The sequence below is a fragment of the Mycena indigotica genome (assembly GCF_014461135.1).
Source record: "Mycena indigotica strain 171206Taipei chromosome Unknown Mind.scaff0001, whole genome shotgun sequence".
In the NCBI taxonomy this organism is placed as follows: domain Eukaryota; kingdom Fungi; phylum Basidiomycota; class Agaricomycetes; order Agaricales; family Mycenaceae; genus Mycena; species Mycena indigotica.
The window spans coordinates 5778073-5798396 of NW_023503000.1; the positions used below are offsets into that span (position 1 = coordinate 5778073).

At 50.6% G+C, this 20324-nt stretch overlaps 7 protein-coding genes across 7 annotated transcripts; 4 read left to right on the forward strand and 3 right to left on the reverse strand.

Moving 5' to 3' along the window:
- Positions 1-185: 185 nt before the first annotated feature.
- Positions 186-3333, forward strand: MIND_00162300 (General substrate transporter; the record flags this gene model as incomplete). Its single annotated transcript, XM_037358546.1, has 10 exons — positions 186-246; positions 291-509; positions 560-700; positions 747-1461; positions 1507-2079; positions 2130-2192; positions 2235-2425; positions 2481-2856; positions 2909-3267; positions 3314-3333. The coding sequence occupies 10 exons, from the start codon at positions 186-188 to the stop codon at positions 3331-3333; spliced, it is 2718 nt and encodes a 905-aa protein (XP_037226456.1).
- A 748-nt stretch (positions 3334-4081) lies between these two features.
- MIND_00162400 (uncharacterized protein) lies at positions 4082-8191 on the forward strand (the record flags this gene model as incomplete). The annotated part of the gene is made up of 6 exons (XM_037358547.1): positions 4082-4141; positions 4187-4263; positions 4316-4491; positions 4544-7941; positions 7991-8064; positions 8119-8191. 6 exons carry the CDS (start codon positions 4082-4084, stop codon positions 8189-8191), a joined length of 3858 nt encoding a protein of 1285 aa, XP_037226457.1.
- A 3621-nt stretch (positions 8192-11812) lies between these two features.
- On the reverse strand, positions 11813-14064 carry MIND_00162500 (MFS general substrate transporter; the record flags this gene model as incomplete). The annotated part of the gene is made up of 17 exons (XM_037358548.1): positions 11813-11839; positions 11888-11980; positions 12026-12075; positions 12122-12135; positions 12181-12304; positions 12356-12456; positions 12508-12610; positions 12661-12675; positions 12721-12747; positions 12796-12889; positions 12931-13170; positions 13219-13266; positions 13313-13347; positions 13396-13464; positions 13516-13711; positions 13757-13875; positions 13920-14064. The coding sequence occupies 17 exons, from the start codon at positions 14062-14064 to the stop codon at positions 11813-11815; spliced, it is 1500 nt and encodes a 499-aa protein (XP_037226458.1).
- Positions 14065-14682: 618 nt separating this feature from the next.
- MIND_00162600 (uncharacterized protein) lies at positions 14683-16194 on the reverse strand (the record flags this gene model as incomplete). Its single annotated transcript, XM_037358549.1, has 1 exon — positions 14683-16194. One exon carries the CDS (start codon positions 16192-16194, stop codon positions 14683-14685), a length of 1512 nt encoding a protein of 503 aa, XP_037226459.1.
- A 512-nt stretch (positions 16195-16706) lies between these two features.
- MIND_00162700 (uncharacterized protein) lies at positions 16707-18123 on the forward strand (the record flags this gene model as incomplete). Its single annotated transcript, XM_037358550.1, has 9 exons — positions 16707-16749; positions 16802-16828; positions 16884-17027; positions 17079-17150; positions 17201-17347; positions 17397-17486; positions 17534-17671; positions 17719-17819; positions 17875-18123. 9 exons carry the CDS (start codon positions 16707-16709, stop codon positions 18121-18123), a joined length of 1011 nt encoding a protein of 336 aa, XP_037226460.1.
- Positions 18124-18182: 59 nt separating this feature from the next.
- MIND_00162800 (Catechol O-methyltransferase) lies at positions 18183-19030 on the reverse strand (the record flags this gene model as incomplete). The annotated part of the gene is made up of 3 exons (XM_037358551.1): positions 18183-18212; positions 18266-18907; positions 18956-19030. 3 exons carry the CDS (start codon positions 19028-19030, stop codon positions 18183-18185), a joined length of 747 nt encoding a protein of 248 aa, XP_037226461.1.
- Positions 19031-19286: 256 nt separating this feature from the next.
- On the forward strand, positions 19287-20306 carry MIND_00162900 (RRM domain-containing protein; the record flags this gene model as incomplete). The annotated part of the gene is made up of 6 exons (XM_037358552.1): positions 19287-19337; positions 19390-19569; positions 19625-19672; positions 19746-19848; positions 19906-20047; positions 20102-20306. Exons 1-6 carry the CDS (start codon positions 19305-19307, stop codon positions 20304-20306), a joined length of 711 nt encoding a protein of 236 aa, XP_037226462.1. The 5' UTR covers positions 19287-19304.
- Between the last annotated feature and the right edge of the window lie 18 nt (positions 20307-20324).

The window sequence follows — 20324 nt, forward strand, 5'->3', positions numbered from 1 at the left end:
GGGTATTGGCGAAGACGGAAAAGCAGGGTCACAATTGGTGACGCTGGCTCACGCGGTTGGTCAACTTTGCGCCAATCCACAACGAAAATATGGTTGCCTTCATTCAAAGAGCTAAACCAACCACCTACACTGTGCGCTATAGCCGTCGCTGGGCAGGAAGCTGTCTTTTGTATCTCTCTGGAGCTATGGCGAGTCTTGGCGATGCGCTATTTGGGTATTCGCAAGGTGTTACCGCCGCTTTTCAAGGTAATTCAACCAAGTAAAAAGGCAGTCATTGAATTCCATCTCAGTACAACCCAACTTTGACACCAAGATGTTTGCGCAAGGCAGACTTATCACCACAGAAAACATCAAGCTCCGCGAAACTGAAATCCCTCCCATTTTACCCGCCGTCTTTGTCTCATGTATCAACCTTTCGGCCTTGTGTGCTGCACTAGTTGCTCCGTCTCTTGACCCGCTAGGACGAAGAAACTCAATCAGAATTGGCGCTTTTATATATCTTGTTGCCTGTTCGTTTCTCTCCTCTCTTCCCCTCGACCTATCCTATGAGCCCTTCCAGCAATAATCCAGATGTTTTCGCCAAATCTCATATCGCTCACTATTGGCCGTATCGTCCAGGGGTTCGGTACTGGACTGCTTAGCACCATAGTTCCCATCTACCAAGTGGAGATTGCCCCTGCTCACGCTCGTGGCATGTTTAGTTGGTGCATTTTCCTTTGTTCACTCTCAATACTCATTCTTCGCAGTTAGTCTAGAGACTTTCTGGATGAACGCCGGCTATTGCGCCTCTTCTTGGATTGGCTACGCTTTCTACTTCGACATGCGAGGCGATGATTCTTGGAGAGGACCATACGGCATTCAAGCAGTTATATCGCTACTCTTGTTCGTCTGGACCTTTTATCTGCCCGAAACCCCTCGCTGGCTCATTCAAAATGGCTTCAAGACAGAAGGCCTCTGGACCCTGGCTGATTTACACGCAAGTGGAGATGTTACCGACGAATCTGTGACCCGCACCTTTTACGAAATCGAAGACACTATCGCTCTAGAACAACGAAATGGCAACACAGCACCCTGGAAAGACCTCTTCAGACAATACACTCGACGAACAGTCATTGCATGGATGGCGCAAATGCTAGCACAGCTCAACGGCATCAACGCCCTGTTACACTTCCTTCCAGAGACCCTGGCTCATGCAGGCTTTGAGGTATCTCAAGCACTTTTTTGGTCAAGCGTCTGTTCGGTGTTCTATCTCATAGGCACCATCCCAGCAATACTGTTTATCGACAGGGTTGGCCGGCGTCCTTTTCTTCTTGTTGGCAGCATCTCTTTGGCACTATCACTCGCTCTTGTCGGATCTCTCAAGCTTGTCATCGAACGATGGCCGACCAAGATCTCGGTCTTCAAGGGAGCGCATGGGGTAGTCGGGGGTATGAGCTGTTATCTGTTTTTCTTTGCTGCTACGTGAGTGACATGTGCACTATGAATTTTGTTTGATAGTTTAAGCAGATGGGGTCCAATTCCTTGGCTACTTGGAGCAGAACTATTCCCCCTCAAGCTTCGCTCGAAAGGGATGGCTCTCTCAACTATCTCAGAGTGGCTCTTCGAATTTATCGTTGCCTTCGCTACCCCTTCGACTTTCGAGTCTCTTCGCGCAACCTCGTACTTCGTTCTTGTCGGGTTTTGTCTCTTTTCGTGGGTAGTGGTCTGGTTGGTGTTTGTCGAGACAGGTATGACCACCCTGGAAGAGATCGGTGCTGTGTTTGGCGACGAGGTGGTTCCGCAGCGTATCCTAATCAAAGACGAAGACGATTTGGTGCAGAATCTCCAGCGACAGAGGACACGTGGTCATACAGCACTCAGCATGGACTCGGCCGTGACACAGATGACGAGAGTTCTCAGTGTTGCCTCGCGGCTAACTCGTGGAGAGACACAGCACACGACCGCTGTTGACGTCGAGCGCCACGGACAATCTTTGTTCCCTTCACCGGCAATTGCCGCCGCAACGTCTTCAGAAATGACTTTGACGCCCAGCATCCGTGCGGGAGAGGGAGAAAATACGGTTGAAAAGACGAGAATGCGGTCAGAGACTTTAAAGCAGGACTAGTAACCTTATGCAGATACTTCTCTAGACCTCTGAATATAGCAGGTTTACAGAACAGAGTTCAGAAGTCCCATCAAACGCAACGCTTTCAGTTGCTTCCAACTCACACACACTATGCTTGACCTTGACCTAGACCATCGATGGCACAAACCGACAACTACTCTCGGGAGGCGTTGAAGCAGCGCAATATTCCGTTTATGACCTTGTCCACGGAAGACAATCCACTGACTGCGCCTATCACTCGTCGCGACTCTGAAAGCCTGGTTGCTTTGACACCTTCTGAGATTGCCCGACGCCGCTTCACGATTAGTGGTAATGCCATCGGTGCGGGACAACGTTAACCTGAGAAATTCGATTTGGTTTGATGCTCTATTCACAGTCACTGGTGGCGCCGGAATGCTAGCCCTTGAAGCGGCCCGAACATTACTCGAACATGGTGCTTCGGGTGTTGCGCTGTTTGATCTTGAGCCGTCCTTTGTTTCAAAGCATGCTCGAGAGGAAATTGCTGCCTTGAAAAAAAGCTTTCCGACGAGTGTGATCCTAGAGAAGGCTGTGGATGTCACCAAGGAAGAAGACGTCAAGCAGAGCGTCGCTGAATGCGTGAACGAGTTTGACGCGGCGGGAATACAAATCTTGCTCTGTTTTGCGGGGGTTGTTGGCACGATCCACGCAGAGGAAATCCCAATTTCGCAGTTCCGGAGAATGCTGGAAATCAATACGACTGGGAGTTGGATTTGTGCCGAAGCTGTTGGGAAGTGAATATGGCGATTTCATGGCTCTCATTCAATCTGACGGTCTTCTTCTCAGGCAGATGATAAAGCAGAACAGCGGCGGCAGCATCGTTTTCACAGCCTCGATATCTGCCCACGCAGTCAACTTTCCCCAACCTCAAGTAGCTTATAACGTGTCCAAGGGGGCGTTGTTACAGCTCAAGAGCTCGCTCGCAGCTGAGTGGGCCAAATACGGAATCCGTGTCAATTCGATCAGTCCAGGTTATTGCGATACAATTTTAAATGAGGGAGATGGGTTGGCGGAGGCGAGGGCCATCTGGAAAAGTCGGAACCCGATGGGTAGAATGGCAGATCCCACAGAATTGAGTGGGGTGGTCGTGTTGCTGTGCAGCCCAGCTGGGAGGTATATCAACGGAGCGGACATTGTCGTTGACGGTCAGTGTTCATAGTGCGCCATCGTTCTAGATTGATATATCGATAGGAGGAGGAAGCGTATTCTAGATAGGCTGAACGTGACCAGACCCGGCACGCGACAGCTCGCCTCTTCCAGAGTTGTCGAAAATTGACATGTATCCACCCACGCTTACACCCCATCTCTTGTGTTGACTTGGTCCGAGATGGTCTCGAAGAGTAGTGGGTCAATTGTCCGCGTCAAACTCTCGAAAGCAGCCAAAATCGCACTTGTTGTCTCTTTGGTTTCCGCAGCGTCAGTCATGGTTGGGGTATACCTATTGCTGCGGAGATGGGTTTATCGACGTAGACTCCAAAGAGGTCCGAGATTAACGTTTAGCACTTGGAGAGCGTCATGCAGCTAATTTCGTTCAACAGCTGGAGTTGGTAGTGATGTTGCCCGAAGAAACGTGTCGAGGGGAATGAGCTCATTTTCACCGTCAGAGCAACCGTAAGCGAGCGAATTGTGGAGATTGTACGGCAGGCGCAGTGGTTATTCCTGGCCGGGTCGGCCATGCGTACGGTTGTGTTTCGAATAAGTCGTTGGAAGATCAACGAATCTGTCGTCATACTATGATAGAGTGCAAATGGCAACGGGAGCTCAAAACGACGAGCAAGAAACTTGCAGTTATTTCCAGAGAGCCAGAGAGCAATGAGGTAGTCGGAACAGAAGACGGAGCACACGGCTATCAAGTTGCTGACGACGATTCAGATTGTAAATTAGAGGCTTACTCGCCGTCATCTTTGTTTCTTTCTCCCTCCAACTCCACCTTCGTAGCAACACGATCGGCCGACCACGATGGATCGCCCGCGGGCAAATTCAGTCATGCAAGTCCGCTCGAGCCAGTCTGCCTTTCAGGTTTGCCTTGTTTCACACTCTTTCCTCTCATCACAAGCTTCCCAGTTGCGTGCAAGTAAACTGTTCCAAAAGGTGTCTTCAAAGTTTACGCGCTCGTCCCCAGACCCAGGCGGGACCCCTTCGTGCGCACTATTCATATTTGGATGGGTTTGGGAATAGCTAACAGTGGAATAGAATTCGTCGGGGCCCATATATGCACTCCGCATCTCTAGACGGCGGTGTGAAGCCATACATGTCCCAGCCGATGCTCGGCCTAATGCTTTCAACTGTGGAGGACAATGGAGATAGTGACGGAAGCGATAGTCCAGTTCGAAGTGAAATGGATAACTCTCCCTTGCCGCATGCCTCCAGTACGTCTCAATAATGATCTCGCCGTTCACCGAAATCTTATGACTATATCAGCCCGTCCGCCTCTCCCTTCAAGAGCGATTCCGCCAACTCCGAACTCCAACTCAGCGAAGCCACCGCTTTCGCTCAACTCCAATCCCCCTTCGGTCAATCTACCTATAGTCACTCCCCCCACCCCAGTTTCCCCGACAACACTTGATTCGCAGCATGCTGAGCAGCATCCAACGAGAAGAGACTCGCTCCCGGCCCTCCGTCGCTCTAGATCTCAAACACTGTCTGATGGCCGCAATTGGAGTAGGCCAAGTAGTACTGTGTTTGGCGCCAGTGCCCAGGCAGCCTTGGGCATGGGGATAGCTGTTGCTTTAGGTGGCAATACTACGCCAGGCGAACCTTCGTCAATATCGACTGTTTCTCCCACATCATCTTACGCCACAGCCAGAGCAAGTGCTATCTCGACAGCCTCAACCTCTGACCAATCTGTCTTGAGTGGCTTGCCTGTTCTGGATCGCCAGGAGACCGTGACGAGCGGCTTGCCTCTTTTGCCAAGCAACACTAGTTCGGCTGTGAATGGTGTGCCTGTTGACGGTCTTCCATTTGGTGCAGCACCAGCAGTAGACCCTCATCAGTACTATCCGGTGCAACGAACATCCATAAGTACGATAACTCCGCCGCTAACGCCCTCAACTTCATCTCAAAAACAACCAACCAACGATCATCGACGTGCTTCTGTTGCTTCATTCGCCTCTGTAACATCTGTTGACTCGTTTACGACGGCTCGAAGTGGGGGTTGGTCAGAGGACGAGGCCAATGATGATGACGAGGGCGGAATGACACCCACTGTGGGAGACGACGAAGCCAAAGATATTGTGATGCCGCTTGAAAACATCACTCTGTCAAGAGAAGATACGCTTCGGGGCGGTGAACCTCGGGAAAGGGCGGAGACGTTGCGGGGAACCACCGCTCCACCGCATTTCGTATTGAACTCTCCCACATCGTCAAAAATTATTGTGCGAGATTCTCCTCCTACGCCAACCCGTTCAAATCCCCCCAGTCCAACAACCTCAACGATCAATCCATCGTCGAGTCCTTCAACTTCTTTTTCACCACCATCTTCTCCAAAAGCCCTATCTCCTCCGCGTAGCCCAATGCGTGCCGCTAGCCTACCTCCGATAACGACCGTTCCACTCGTTATTCCCACTGCCCCAATCCCTTCAATACCACCACGTTCCTCAGTCATACTGAGAGCGTCTCCCTCAAGTGGCAGCCTTTCTGGATCACCCTGGGGGTCTGAAAATCCTTCCACGATCCCACGAACACGGACAGCATCGGCAGGAAATCCCTCTCCCTCCTCGGCGATGTCGACATCAACTGTGACTCGTTCATTTACGGGTACTTTGCCTGCTCGACGACCTCCCTCCATTCCCATGTCCCTACATCGCTACAGCATGGCTTTTAATCCCGGCGCACCACTATCTCCAGGGGGTAGCGATCTAGGCCGTCTTAGCCCGAGTATTATTGTTCGGCAACCGCCTCTGGCTATTCCGGTGTTGAAGCTACCCAGCATTTCTTCACCTGCACCAGAACCGTCTCCAGCGAGTTCGGGTACCGTGGGAAGACGATCAAGTGTGATTTTTGGACCGCATGGGGCTCATGAGCGGGAAACAAGCAAGGCGGTTGTGAAGAGCATGCCTGCGTTGGCGATGGAGGGGACTGCCGAAGTTGAGACTGCCGCGGGTGAGTCGGATTCTGACAATGAAGATGATGATGGTGGCGATGATGGTGGAGAGGGAGATGAGGATGAAGATGATTCCCAGCGCCCTTCGGTCGACGACTCGAGAGACGAAACTGAATCGCCGTTTGTGCCTTTGCGACTGAACACTTCGGCACCATTGTCGCTGGATTTGGATGGTTTGTTGAATGGTGTTGGGCTTGGTTTGGGCTCGCCAATCATTAGCAAAGGAAAGGAAAGTGTTGCATCGGTTATGCAGCCCCAAGCCTCGCAGAAGACGGTCACAGGCCCGAAGACACCGCAAGCACAAGCCCAGTCTTCGCGGACTTCGGATTACTTCTCAATTCGGTCACCTTCCGCCGAAGGTCGGACACCGATGCCAGCTTCTTCTCCGTTGATGGGAATGGCGGCCATTCCTCGAACTGTACCAATGCCGCCACTGCCCTCACCTGCTGGAGAGCGCCCTGGGATGTACAAGCATGCCTCGAGGAGCATGGTTGACATTTTAAATGCACCAGAAGATGAACCTCCCGTTTCTTCTGTCAACGCGGCAAAAAGTAAGGAAGACGAACGAGGGGCAGCGCCTGCATATGATGGTCACGGTGTCCAGCGCGGCAGCACGCTTAGGCGAAGACGGTCTATGCCAGAGGTTTCCGCTGCGCCACCACCATATACCTCGCCCATGTTCCCGTTGCAGTTCCTCGATGATGGAGAATCGTCCCATCTCCACCCTCTGGCACAAGCACGAATAGCTCCCCGGGAAGACGAGGGCCGGGAGGTGCTGCCCCCGTACTCGAATTCGATCTTATTGCGGTCTGTTATGCCTCGAAAGATGGAATTTTCCGAGCCCGGCGTGCAGGCTAAAGATCGCAAATGGCGGCGGGTGATCTGTGAATTGGAGGGGACTGTGTTTCGGGTTTATCGGTGTCAGGCAGAGGGGTGGTGGGAGAGAAAAGTTGGGGTAGGCGACTTGGCGCAGGCAAGCGTCGGGAATGCTGCTCTTGCGGCCGCTGCTGCCATCAAGGCACGTGCTGCCGCCCGAGACGGCGCTCAAGACATCAAACTGGCCGCTGAGGAGGGACGTTTGGACGCTATGGAAGAGAGTTCCGGAGCAGAAAATGGGGAAGGCACGACTGAAATACCCGTGGCGCCACGACCGAGCATGTCTTCGTCTTCTCGGAGCCGTGCTTCTTCGACAGCTACTTCTGCTTCGCCCACTCAACCCTCGTCTTCATCATCTATCACAGACATGTCTTCGTCGGCCTCTCGGTCGCGTCTCAATTTGGGGCTTGGCTTACTAAAGCCCAGGTCACATGGTCGTTCCAAAAGCGACCTGCCAAATCCCCCGCGGTCACCTGTTGGGTCGCGTTCATCGTTGTCGATCCCTCGCCCGTCTTTTTCCAGCTCTACACCGCCGATGCCGACAAGCACGAGTGGCGCGCCGCTGACTTCTTCTCGGTCGAATGTCAGCCTGGCGTCGTCAAGATCGCCACTGACAAGCTCACCACCGAGTGCCAAGGCGAAGGGGAAGCAAAAGGCGACGGACATGGACGTCCCGGAGCCCGACCCGTCAGATCTCATCCGCGCATATACGCTGCAGCACGCGGAGAGCGGGCTCGGCAACGACTATCTGAAGAGGAAACATGTCATTAGGGTGCGGCTGGAGGGCGAGCAGTTTTTGCTGCAGGCGAGAGATGTTGGGGACGTCGTTGATTGGATTGAGGTGTGTTTTTTTCTCTTCTTTGTGCAGCACGACTTGACCTGTTCAATAGGCGCTGCATTGCGCCACTAATATCGCGCTTGATCTCGACGAGCGGCCGATGCCTAAGGGCCCGTTGTTCCCTAGGTTGGTCTTCCACGCTCGGTGGCCGGATGGCTGTGACTAATACGAAATTTGCAGACGCCGCAGAAGGCGGAATCGGCCGACACAAGGACAAGGCGAGACTGCTGCTGTCCCCTCGACAGCCGTCTGAAAGTACCAAACCCTGCTCCACATAGTTTATGCATACATACCACTCATCGCATTCTTTCGGGACTCTTTGCACCTTGTTATAATCACACCCTACGCTCGTTATAGGTATGAGGCGGATTAGGATATATCCATCGCTGTTTGTTATGTTGTTAATTACAATTGAAGCAAATGTGAAATATAAAACTTTGCTTCCTTTTGGGTTTAATTCATCTTTTAAAGAAAATGACATTGGAATAAATATTTTCCCTGATGCATCTTCTAGAGAAAACTGAATTGTCATTGGAAAGTTTCCCTTTTGATACATTTGTCAGGGGAATCTCCCTTTCAGCCCTCTGGAGACATCTCTGTTTCCAGTCCAACCCCCCTTCTCACCTGCACTATCACAGATCCATCAATTCCCTTCCAACAGTCACCCTGGGACCTTACCTGCAATACCATCCAGGCCTTCTGTGCCCAGCAACAGCAGCTACAGACAAGTAGTATATAGTCAGCTACCTAGCAGGAGGACCCTTAGAGTTTCTCCTCTTTGGATTCTCCCCTGCTAGGTTAGCTCTGTTTGTATTTGCTTACCAATGTTTACTCTTTAGATCCTCCCCTGCTAGGACCTTGATCTCAGGCCTCCATGCCCTTACAACATTTTTTTAAAAATAATATATGTTTCTGTATGGCTTAAAGATTATCAGCACTTGGTTTTGCAAAATTTAATAGGTTTTACTAGCCACTTACAGCCTGTAAGGGCAACCTTGGAGGCCTGGAGATCAGAGTCCTAGTAGGGGGGACCCAAAGAGAAGAAACTCTCTAAGAGTAGGCCTGTGCGGCATTGCAGGCCTTCTGCTTGATATCACAGAGAAGACCCGGCCCGTCCTCCGAGTCTCTGGTGCTGGTGCTGGGCCACTGAGGGCCCGCAACACGCAGCACATGACGACAGGGAACATGAACCCCAGAAGGGAGCAATATATACATGGGAAGCACATGACCAAGAACGATATGTCAAACCCAATGCCGAGCCCAACTCGCAGCACTGGGGAATGGGAAGGAGTGCTAGGAGGCTAGGAGTAGCACCTGGACTGCAAGAAATATATGATTGTCTCCTCTACAGCTAGGGACAGGGATGCAGGAAGGAGCAGGAGAGGTTAAGGGTATCTGATCACCCCTCTCTCTTGCCAATATCAACAAGGGACCACTATAACAGGCCCTTTTGGCTCAACTTCCAGAGCCTACCCAACCCAGGTGAAAATCCAATCCTCCAGGCCGTATTGCGCAAGACCAGCGCCGTGACCAAGACCGAGTTGAAGAACCAGCAAGCATGCCACCACTGAGAAGTTGCCGTCCCGCCAAGTCAACGTTTCCGGAGCAACCCAGCCATCCAACCTGACCTGATGCCAATCGCCCGACAGACCAGACGTTGGGCCGAGGGCATGATACCGAAGACACCACAGATTGTGTGATGGCGAGGACAAGTACTTATACTGTGTATGATGCTGGCTACCATGCCCAAGGGCAAAGGCCAAATAAAAATACAAATAAAAAAAAAAAAAAAAAAAAACAGACGAGTAGCTTGACCACTACCCGAGGGTACAAAGGAAACATAGGGGGAGATAAAAGCGTGGCTACCTGCCACGCAGACGCCGCTTCTTATACGCTACTCCGGCCCTGCTCTATCCCGAGCTCTGGCCAGTCCTGCAATCACATGCGAGATCCGCGCATCACCGCGCGCCCGTGATTCCCGCTACCGCTAACAGCCTTGCACAGCCCAACCCAAAGCCTGACACTTGAAGGGCATTGGCAAATTGGTGATGCTGTAATATTTTACTCAATTTGAATACCAAAAATGGTGTGAGATTTGATATGAAAATTTAAATTTGAGTTATTTCTTAATTAGGAATTTCTTGACACCAGAGGCACCTGGAAATGTCATAAATTACCTTTTTTGGACAGGAATTTGAGCAAAATGGTGTGACATGTAAAAAAAATTAAATTTTAAAGCCTATATGATATGTGACATACAAACTGAGTAAAATACTACAGTAGTCCAGGCAAGGAAGGCTGTGGAGGGTGGCAAGGTAGAGTGGTGGCTATAGGGGGGCAGAGTAGAGCCGAAATGGCAGTCCAGAAGTTCTGAGAGAACCCCTGACACAGCCATACAATGAGAAACTTGCAATTTTTTGGAGAAAAGCCTTAGCATTTCCAACAAATGTTTCTGAAATTTGGAGGCCAGTTCAAAAATTTCTAAAGGCCATTTTTTGCGGCTGCTGATAATCTCTAATATGGTTAAGTATATTTAGCCTTTTTATCAATAACAATAGCATCTGTATATTTTTTTACAGAATCCTTTCCTTTTGCATATAGTTGGGGACAAACAAAGGCAGCAAACTCAATTTCAGGCACAAAGATTGTACAGAGCACTTAGCTGACTTCAGATTCAGATTCACCCAAAATTTGATCTATGTAAATATATAGGTTTTAAGTGCTTGTTGCCAAGATTTAATTGGCTAAATCAAAGCTCATGTCACTGTGACCTAACCCAATAGCATAATGAAATTCACAGCCGCGATTCAAAAATGTTTAGGTGGGAAACGTTAGTGGGAATATATAAAGTTTTTTCTTGGCCCAAAAACTCATTGCAAAACATTAAATATTTTGGTCCTAAAAATCCTGTTGCCCCAGCCAAGTCAACATTTTTTGGGCAGAAAAGCTCAAAGTTTTTTACACAATAAAAAATTAATTGCAAAACTTTATATATTCCCACTAACGTTTCCCACCTAAACATTTTTGAATCACGGCTGTGATTGGCTGAAAATTTGTGGGTCCCATCTATAAGAGCTACATTCCTACAATATATTACTTATATTATTTTGCTGTCTTTATTGGTGTGATGGGTATTGGAATTGGGCTGGTGGAAGGGTTACAGAGAGAACCAAGGCACCAGACCAAAGGTCAGAAGCACACTGCAGAGTGGGCTGAGGTATCTGCCACTTGGACGGAGTGGTCCATAACCACTATGTCTGTCACAAAAAAGTCCAGCATTGGGCTATCTTTTTTCCCAAAACCCTGATGTGAATAGACTTATCTGTGGACTATGTATACTTATATTAATTGATATAGCTACTTAGTTTACAGAAGTGTGTGACCTAGAGTCATGTGTAATGATTATCTTGTTTCTCATGAAGAACTAAGAATGGCAAGAACTGTGTATGGTTGGACCCTCCGGATGTCAACTGCTTCATGCAACCCTTGCAGTGACCAACCCTGGCCAGGCTGATTCTTACATAAATCATGGGCCTCAATCTTCGGGCACGTGACTTGGAAATCTGCGGCCTTAATTTGACTCCAATTGGCTGACCACGTTTGGCACCGGTTTCCCTACAAAAAAAGTCCTGCTTCAGGCCCCCATTTTTGCACAAATCCCCAGTGTGATTGAAGGCACCATCTTGCCAACCCCATCACAGTTTGGCAACATACAAGAACTACTAGTAAGAGCATCTTTTGGACTTACTTTCAGAATGATGACATTTCCCTCCACCTTTTGGTGAAATATGTCCACCTGCTATCAAAGGCATTTTGACTGTTTATTCATCATACAACTTGGAATGTGATACAGAAAACTTCACAATGAGGCAACTCAAGTAATATACCGGAAAGCCGGTGCCTACAAGGACGTCAACACCGGAAAGCCAAGTTGCAGAAAAACTAGCACCTTGTCGGCGAGCTCGGAGGTATCGACGCGTGCGGAGCGGTCGGGTTTGCCGTAGAGCTTGTCGCGGCGCGCGTTGTCCCGCCGATAAGAATACTGGAGTGGGCGTGAATAAAGAACGGGTGGGAAGCAAAATGTTACCGAGAGGACGAGCGAGACTATGGCGGCGAGGAACTCGAGGGCACACGAGACTGTCCTGAGTGAGTGTGTAGGAGAACGACGTGCAGGTGGACGAACCAGCGAATCCTTTACTGAATGGAAGTCAGGTAATGAATGAGGCAGAGAAAACGACATACGTATACCGAGGCCCTTCCGTTAGCGGGAATATATGCGAGCCCAGAACGCTCCCGCATTGCCCTATGGCCATGAATATGGGTATTCCGGTAGCGCGCTTCGTCTCCGAGCCCATATTGTGCGCATCTGATCCGATATAAGCGGATCAAATCAAGATTGGGCGATAAGATAACGCACACCAGGCAATGATCAGACCGATGGTCGTGTAGGTGCCACCGACGATGCAGAATACGGCGAAGTAGCGGGCATGGATGTTTGCGTGGACGGTGAGCAGGATGCTGTCGTCCAGTGAGTGAGTGATGGTAAGCAGGAAACAAGAGCCAACAAACATATATCCTATTCCACCAATTGTGCAGGCAACGGACATGAGGATGCCACGGCTTTGCATGCGGTCCGACGCGTAGCAAAATAAGACGAGCATGACGGCGGCAACTGGGTCCATGGTTAGCTGACAGAGAATCCTGGTTGTTCACGCGTCTCACGGGCATAAGGAGGAACTGGCGGTCGTCAGCAAGTGGCGCACCAGGAAAGTTTTGACGGACCAGTGAGTAGTTGAGCAGCGGCTTTGGCTGTCAAGGCGTTCAGTATACTGCTAGACAAGAACAAAGAACACGGACTGAAACCAAGAGTTGTCAAGATCGTTGGTAAGAAGGCGGAAATGGACGCAAGCGCGCAGTTGAGGCCGAAGTAGATCACGCCACCGGCATAACACTATTGGTGTCAGTCGAATATAATGGGCCAAAAATCCTCACCCGCCAGTCTCGGAAGGCCTGCACAATATGCGCTAGTTTCCCGATGAATATTGCTGCCTTGCGAAGAAGCTGGAGAATAAACGGACCTTTGGTCACCCTGGCCCCGACATCCCCGCTTGTCCCTCGATTCATCCTGTCCAGTGCGATAATGCGCTCACGATCAGTAAAAAATGTCGTAGATTCCGGTCTGTTGGGGAGGAAGAAGATCGTCACGATGCCCATTACGATCGCAGGACAGCCCTGTTTCGAACTTGGAGCCGAGAAAGGATGGAGGGAGCTATGACATACCTCGATTATGAATAGCAGGCGCCAGTTACTGATTGTTGCATGAGCGTGCTGTAAGATGTCAGCCTCGGCAGCTTGTAGATGATAATGTGCATACCTGGATGCCAAACGCGATCAGGCCACCAAATGCACCTGTAGAACAACTAGGCATACTTTCTTTCCAACCCTTGGAGAGCGTACCCGCGACGGCAGCAAAGCCAAACCAATATGCCATCCTCAATCCCATCTCTTCTTTGGTATAAAAGAGTGCTTATGGAGCCATCAGTGGGCGTGGATAATGCGGGAGCGGAGCACGCCTACAGAAGTAGAGCGGGATGACGGGGCCAAACCCAGACTCGAAGACACCCAGAAATACGCGTGTCGTCATGAGGCCGCCGAAATTAGTCGTTGTAGACATGAGGGTGGAAGAGAGGCCCCATCCTATTGCCACACCCGCAAGCCAGTAACGCGGCGGGAACAGCTTGGAAGATATTGTAGCAGGGACTTGGCAGAGAATCTGCATTGGTCAGACCAAACGTATACATGAACGACATGGTCTCACATATGCGAAAAAGAACACAGAGTTGACCCAGTCGAAGAGGTGACCTGTGGGATCACCGCCGAGTGTATCCTTCGGGAGCCCTTGCAAACGCGCATTGCCCAGGTTGGAGCGATCAAGGTCTAGGAAGAAATGAGTAAAGAGAAGCAATAGATACTTGACTTACAAGCGAAAAGGTAGAGGAGACACGTTATGGGTAGAATGCGGCCGTCAAGCTTGCGAACGAGCCGTCGCTCTTCAGCTGGCTCGAAATTTTGAGAAGAGACCGAAACAGACTCGACATTGGGATCTTGGTGCTTTTCTACAGACATTTGGCCAATCCCACTTGAAGATGGTGTTTGCAGGAAGCAACTTGTTGCCCCGGCTAAAATTGGTGTGGAGTAACGTATTCATGGTCATGCGGCGCCGATGAATGGGAAAAGAGTTGACGGCCGTCTCGGAAATGCCACGTTCAGTGTTCAACGTTCAGCAATTTTCGATCTATTGCTTTCCCAACACGAACGAGAAAACGGTGCAACGAATCTGATTGTCAGTGTTCAAGGAAAGTCGTTGGACATGTCACGGTAACATTGTGACTATAGTCACTGACTCTTGATTAAGTAACTCAAACGAACGACTGGATGTTGCTCTTCAAACACTTCGTAAACGAGACATCGCGAAGTCGAGGAGGGAGCCAGCGAAGGGCTAGATCCTCAAATCCGTCGCTAGGACATGGGCCAAACCAAACAATTTCCGATATAATCTAAATCTATGCAAACTGACCGATGAGAGCATACGACGACTGCAAGAGTCTAAGAGTCTAGTGCACGTGCAGCACGTAAATGCTAATGGACACCCTTTGACTCGGATGTCGCTCGTGACAATACTATTGTCAATGGTCAGTATGTTCAAGTCATCTTCAGTAACGCAAGTTGACTGTGCTCGTGTCTTCAGCCATTTCGGAGGACGCCATCGACAGATATACTGCGGATAGTTGGCCGGGCTTCTTCAATACGACTAACGAACGACTGGATGTCAGCGTTGCTCTTCAAACACTTCGTAAACGAGACATCGCGAAGTCGAGGAGGGAGCCAGCGAAGGGCTAGATCCTCGAATCCGTCGCTAGGACATGTAGATTCGAACTCCAATGTCTGGGCGTATTGTATAGCGTCTACAAGCGGGCGTTGCAGGCCGCGGAACCTGGCGCGGTAGAGGTCGGAGTTTTCTTCGTCGGGGAAAAAGCCAGTCCAGTGGGAGGCGTTGTAGTCGACATAAATGGCAAGCGTCATCCGAATGAGGTCTTGCTCCAGTCCGGCTACGCAGCACGCCAGTTCTTTGTTGATTCCTGCAACGTTGTATGGCGTGCTGGAGGTGACATTGGCAAGGACACGGAGGGAAAAGATAGACGAGATGCGGCGTTCCGCGAGGAGAAAGTGGACGAAGGGAGGCGGGGCGGAGAGACTGACGAGCTGAGATAAGCAGTCACGTGGTGCGACTGCCTCTTCGGAGGGCAACAACTCGCGGCCCAGACTCAAGGTGTGGATGAGTGGGTGGCGGAGAAGGAATTGTATGAAGGGCAGTAGCTGTATCTTGCACTTGAGGTGGAGCTCAAGCGTCTGCAGGGCAGGCACATGGATACTAGGCATCACATCATCCCAGCTGCTTTCTGGGATGTCTACATGGGAAATGGAGAGTGAAGTCAGGTTCGGGGTGGTCGCTTTGAACGCAGCAAGAGTCCAAGAGTAGACAGGATGGAGTAATAGGAGACGCGAGTGAAGGTTCAAGATCTCCAATTGCGATTGCCCCGCATCAATTGTACGATGGGTGTCGTGTTTTGTTAGCGTCAAGTGGCTAGCCAGTTTGCGGGTGATGTCGGACATGACTGTTGTTCGCCGTCCAATGTTTTGTGTTGCGGTATTCCAGCGAGGGAACTGAGAGGCGTGCACGATGAATATGCCGCCAACCACACTAAGTTTTTTGCACCGCGAGCTTAAGACAGCGTCAAGCAGCGCGGTAATCGCCGATCCCCATGCCTCTAAAACGCCGAGGCTTTCTTCAACAACCCAAAAGTTCAGATCTTGAAATGACAGCGTCACCTCGTTGAGCCCTTCCAAACGGGAGATAAACTTGGCCAGGGTTTTGATGCGCCGGAAGAAGACGTCTCTGTCCTCCACTTTGTACTCCCGTCGGGCGCTATTCAGCGCAAAGGAACACGAAAGGCGTGAGAGACGGCGAATGAACAGCGCGGATTGTAAGCCAGGTAAAACCTCGAGCTGTTCATGCCGCAGAATAAGCTCCTTAGAGGTCAAATCTAATGGAACATCGTAAGCAGCAAGGTGCACGGGGAGGGCCAGGTAGTGTAGCCTCCTGTTGCAAGTTGAAACGGCGAAAAGTCCGGGATCTTTGGGGTCCAGGTATTGGAATATCTCGAGCAGAATTTCGGTTGGAAACTCGTTTAACATTCGGAGGCAGAGCCAGGGTAATTGAGAGGCTTAGGTCCTGGCCTTAGGAGTAATGCGCAAAATGTGACGGTCACGCGTTGATTTGTGGTCCGGCTATTCCGCCAACTTGCCAGACTAATACTTAGCCCTGGTGCCTTGGTTGTCGCGCTCTCTGGCGAGTTGAACCTCTTCAACACATCGTGCGACAGTGCCCACGGGATACCGCATGGCCGCCAACTTCTTCGAACCGGAACAACATCATTCAAGGAGCTAAAAGTAGCAACACCATCTTCCCCCTCGACGCGCGCGCTAAACCAGCCAATGGCAGTGCGCAATAAGCACACATCTTCCTTCCTCTCTATCTTGTCGTCGATGATGCGACTCCATCAAAACCTCGGGAATGGCGATAGAAGTTTGGACGTGTGAAGTCGTCAACTTGTGGATACATTTAGCCTGATGAACTTACGGGGGAGTACATAAATAAGTCGCTCCGCCTTGGCTTCTAACCACTCGCTTCCTGCCTCCGCCTGGCAATGGGGGACCAAGTCTTCGACCTCGAGCGGAGCTGGTATATCGGTAAGGTCATTCCCATTCGTCATATTCTGGGTGTTCAAGTGCAAATTGGCAGGCAATACGTGCTTTGCCATAATTTACGGTCCGTTTTAGGCCAGCCACAACGGCCCACCATTACGGCGTCTTATACTCGTTAGGCATCCAACTTTGCATGTTCTTCCTGTCGTCATACTTTCTGTGGCTCAATTCCAAGGCCGACAAATCAAGATATATCTACATCGCGTATAGTGCCACACTCCTTTTACTGGTAACCATCGCAATGGCATGCAACCTGTTCTTTGGTGGGCATTTGTCAACTCAGCGTCCTTATCGGTCATTGACCTTCGAGGCAGGCCAAATGATGTGGATTGAGCACAGAGATGTTGAAGGTGGCCCGGTCGTCTTCTTTCTGACCAACATTGCCGGTGTGTCGCACCATGGCAGGCGCTCCACCTTTAATGAACTTGTTGATCAGCTTGGTATAATACCTTTGGAACCGCCGCGGACGTGACAGCCGACTTGCTCTCGAATGGGCTGATGCTTTATCGATGCTACGTCTTTTACAGTGGGCCTAACGTTTGGATGGTCTATATACCCGCTCTGGTGCTTCTGGCTTCTACGGGTGACCATTGTCGTGTTGTCAGTGAACTTTTCGGGCTGATCTATACAAGCTATGAGCATCACGGCCACAATCCAGTCTGGTCTTCCCGGTGGAGATTTTTTCCATGGGATCACCACTAACTTCACTATTCCCTGGCTAGGTTTGGCTGTTCACAACCCAACCAATATCAGTTGACCTCGATAACAGTTTTGACCATTACTTTCAACATCATCACCACCGGAATGATATCTCTTCGTCTCTTCATGGTCAGCCGGTCGATGAAACGTGCACTGACCAAAGAACGTGCGGAGGTTTATACGTCTGTCATTGCCATTTTAGTCGAAAGTAAGTGGAATAAAATTCGTCGGATGGCTGTTATTCAATGGCTCTAGGTGCGGCACCATTTACGCTCCTTGGAATTGGCTACCTCATCACTTATGTGCGCAACGCGCCGGAATCCTTATGGTTCGCCGACGTCTGGGGTGGTTTTCTTGTGCGTGAATTCCCCGCTCGTTATGTTCATCCCCCTCATGCTGAATAATCGGCAGGCTTTAGCGCCACAGGCCATCATCCTTCGCGTTGCGATGGGCTCTGCATGGTCGAAGCAGATGGTCGGTCAGTATACGGCCTCGAAACCCGGAACCGCTGTCGTCTTCGCTAGCCACACATATCCGTCGGAGAGTAGCGGGACGGCGTTGCAGACCCTTGATCGCAGCAAGGGCCCCTTTGACTCGCGCAACGAAAGTACTACCGCGATATCTAAAAGGTCTGAGCTGGATCAAGAACTAGACCCGTGACCGCGAGTGGCTCGGTCTTAAAAATCCCTGTTGTACATATATGTAGTGGTTACAGGAAATCAGATAACTCTAGTAATCTCGATTTCGTCCTGCAGACCATACAGTCAGCAACTGGCTCAACATCGAGAAAAGAATGACCCACCTCAAGGTCACCAGGCACATGTAGACATTTGACAGTCTTGGATTCAAACTTGGGGTGATTGCGAACATATTCGGCATACTTGGGGGCGCCAGGGACTAAAATGTTGTCCGCAACGATCTGCGACCCAGACTTGAAGAGGTTGAGAGACTCGCAAATCTGGAAGTCGGTGTGGTAGTTTTCGGCCATATGGTCGATGAACAGCATGTCGATGTGGTCCAACTTGTTCTCTTGCGCAAGTTGCTTCACGGAATCTCCGGCAGCACCAATAACGATCGTGACGACATCTGAGAGGCCAGCGAGCTCGACGAGCTTGGTGGCGACAGAGGCAAAACTTAGGTTGAACTCCAGGCTCCAGAATTGGAGCTTGGTGCTGGCTGGATGTTGGCTACGCATCGCGCTAGCAAATGAGATGGCAGAGTAGCCCACGTAGCAGCCCATTTCGACGATGACCTGGGGCTTTTGGGCAGCGATGAGGTTGTTTATGAGGTCGGCCTTGGTAGAGCCGACGTTGAGCAACAGTTCATGCTGACCAGAATATTCCTCGATTGCAGCACATACGCGGGCTGGATCGCCCCGAAGCGTATCGAGGTCTGGACGAGCATAAATCCATTCAAGCAGACGCGTATCTCGTCCATCTTTGAACTATGCAAACTTGTGAGTCCAGATAGGGGGCGTGATGAGTCGACTGACGAAGGGGGTTGCAAAATCGGTTGTTTTGAGAGAAGGGTATTTCTCGAGGACTTCTTGGGAGAATTTGAGATCCATGGCGGCTGTTTTATGCCTAGGAAATCCAGAGGCTTAAGTACTGGAGTTGGGCCGCTGTTTTACGTCTTGTCATCCTTCCCGCGTAAATTTGTGAGGCCCGCATCAGTATGGTGACGCGTACTTAGGAGCCGCAGCAGCAGCGTGTAGACCGAAGTCAAAGCAAGGTGAATACTTGCATCAGTGACCTCAAGGTGACCAGAGATCTAGATGCTGAATGGATTTTCGGGGCAGGAGTATGTGACACGTCACTGTGACACTTCTGATTTTCTCCTTCATGGCCGCCCACAGAGCTCGCAAGCCTTACAGTGTCAGTTTCCCTTGGACCGGGCCAACAACGTTTGGATTGAACGAGCCTTCAGCGGCCGGCACCGCCACGGCGAAACATCGACGACGCATGGGTCCACGACATGGCTGACGGCGCCAAGAACACACCAGCCTCCCGCATAACGAACAGACAGAGTCAGAGTACCTCCTCTGTGCCTACCGCGACATTGGCAGTCAACAACCTACACTACGAAATCACTCCAAAAGACCTCATCGTGCGTCGTGCTTTATTTGACGCCTATATGTGTGTCCTAACTGCTTTGCTTACAGGCCATTTTCGGTCAAATAGGCACGCTCGTTGGCGAGCCGCGGATCAGGGTACGATTCTCAGAATAGCCGCCACCAATCGAATGAATGACGACGCTGCACCCTTCTTCGTCTCCCCTTCAAGTATGACCGTAGTGGACGTTCCTCTGGCACGGCATTTGTCTCCTTTGAGACTGTCGGCGAAGCAACCCGCGCCAAACGCCAGTATGACGGTATCCTCGCAAAAGGTGTGTTGTCAGTTGCTGCTCATGAGTCATGCCTCATTTCTCAAATAACTTGTCAAGGTCAACCTATGACTATCGCCTTCGATGCTCCGCCTCGTTCAAGATCAGTCAGCGCTCCAAGTACCTCAACTCTGCTCAGTAGGATCCAAAAACCCCCGCTTCTTGACCGTCTTAGCAAAGATGATTTGAATGTAAAAGCCCCGTATGTCTGGTTGTTTATCCATTCGTACCTGTGACCAACCGCGCTATAATATAGGCGTGGCAATGGGATTGGTCCGATTCGCAATCGTGGAGGACGTGGCAAGCCGCCTACCGCAGCAAGGCCGGCCAAAAAGGTGCCAAAGACTGCCGAAGACTTGGACAAAGAGCTGGATGCATTCATGTGCGATGATGCTACACCATCTTCAACCGATGCAGCCCCCCCTTCGGCACCTGCCACCCAAGATGTTGAGATGGCTTAGGGCTTGGTTTTTTGTTTG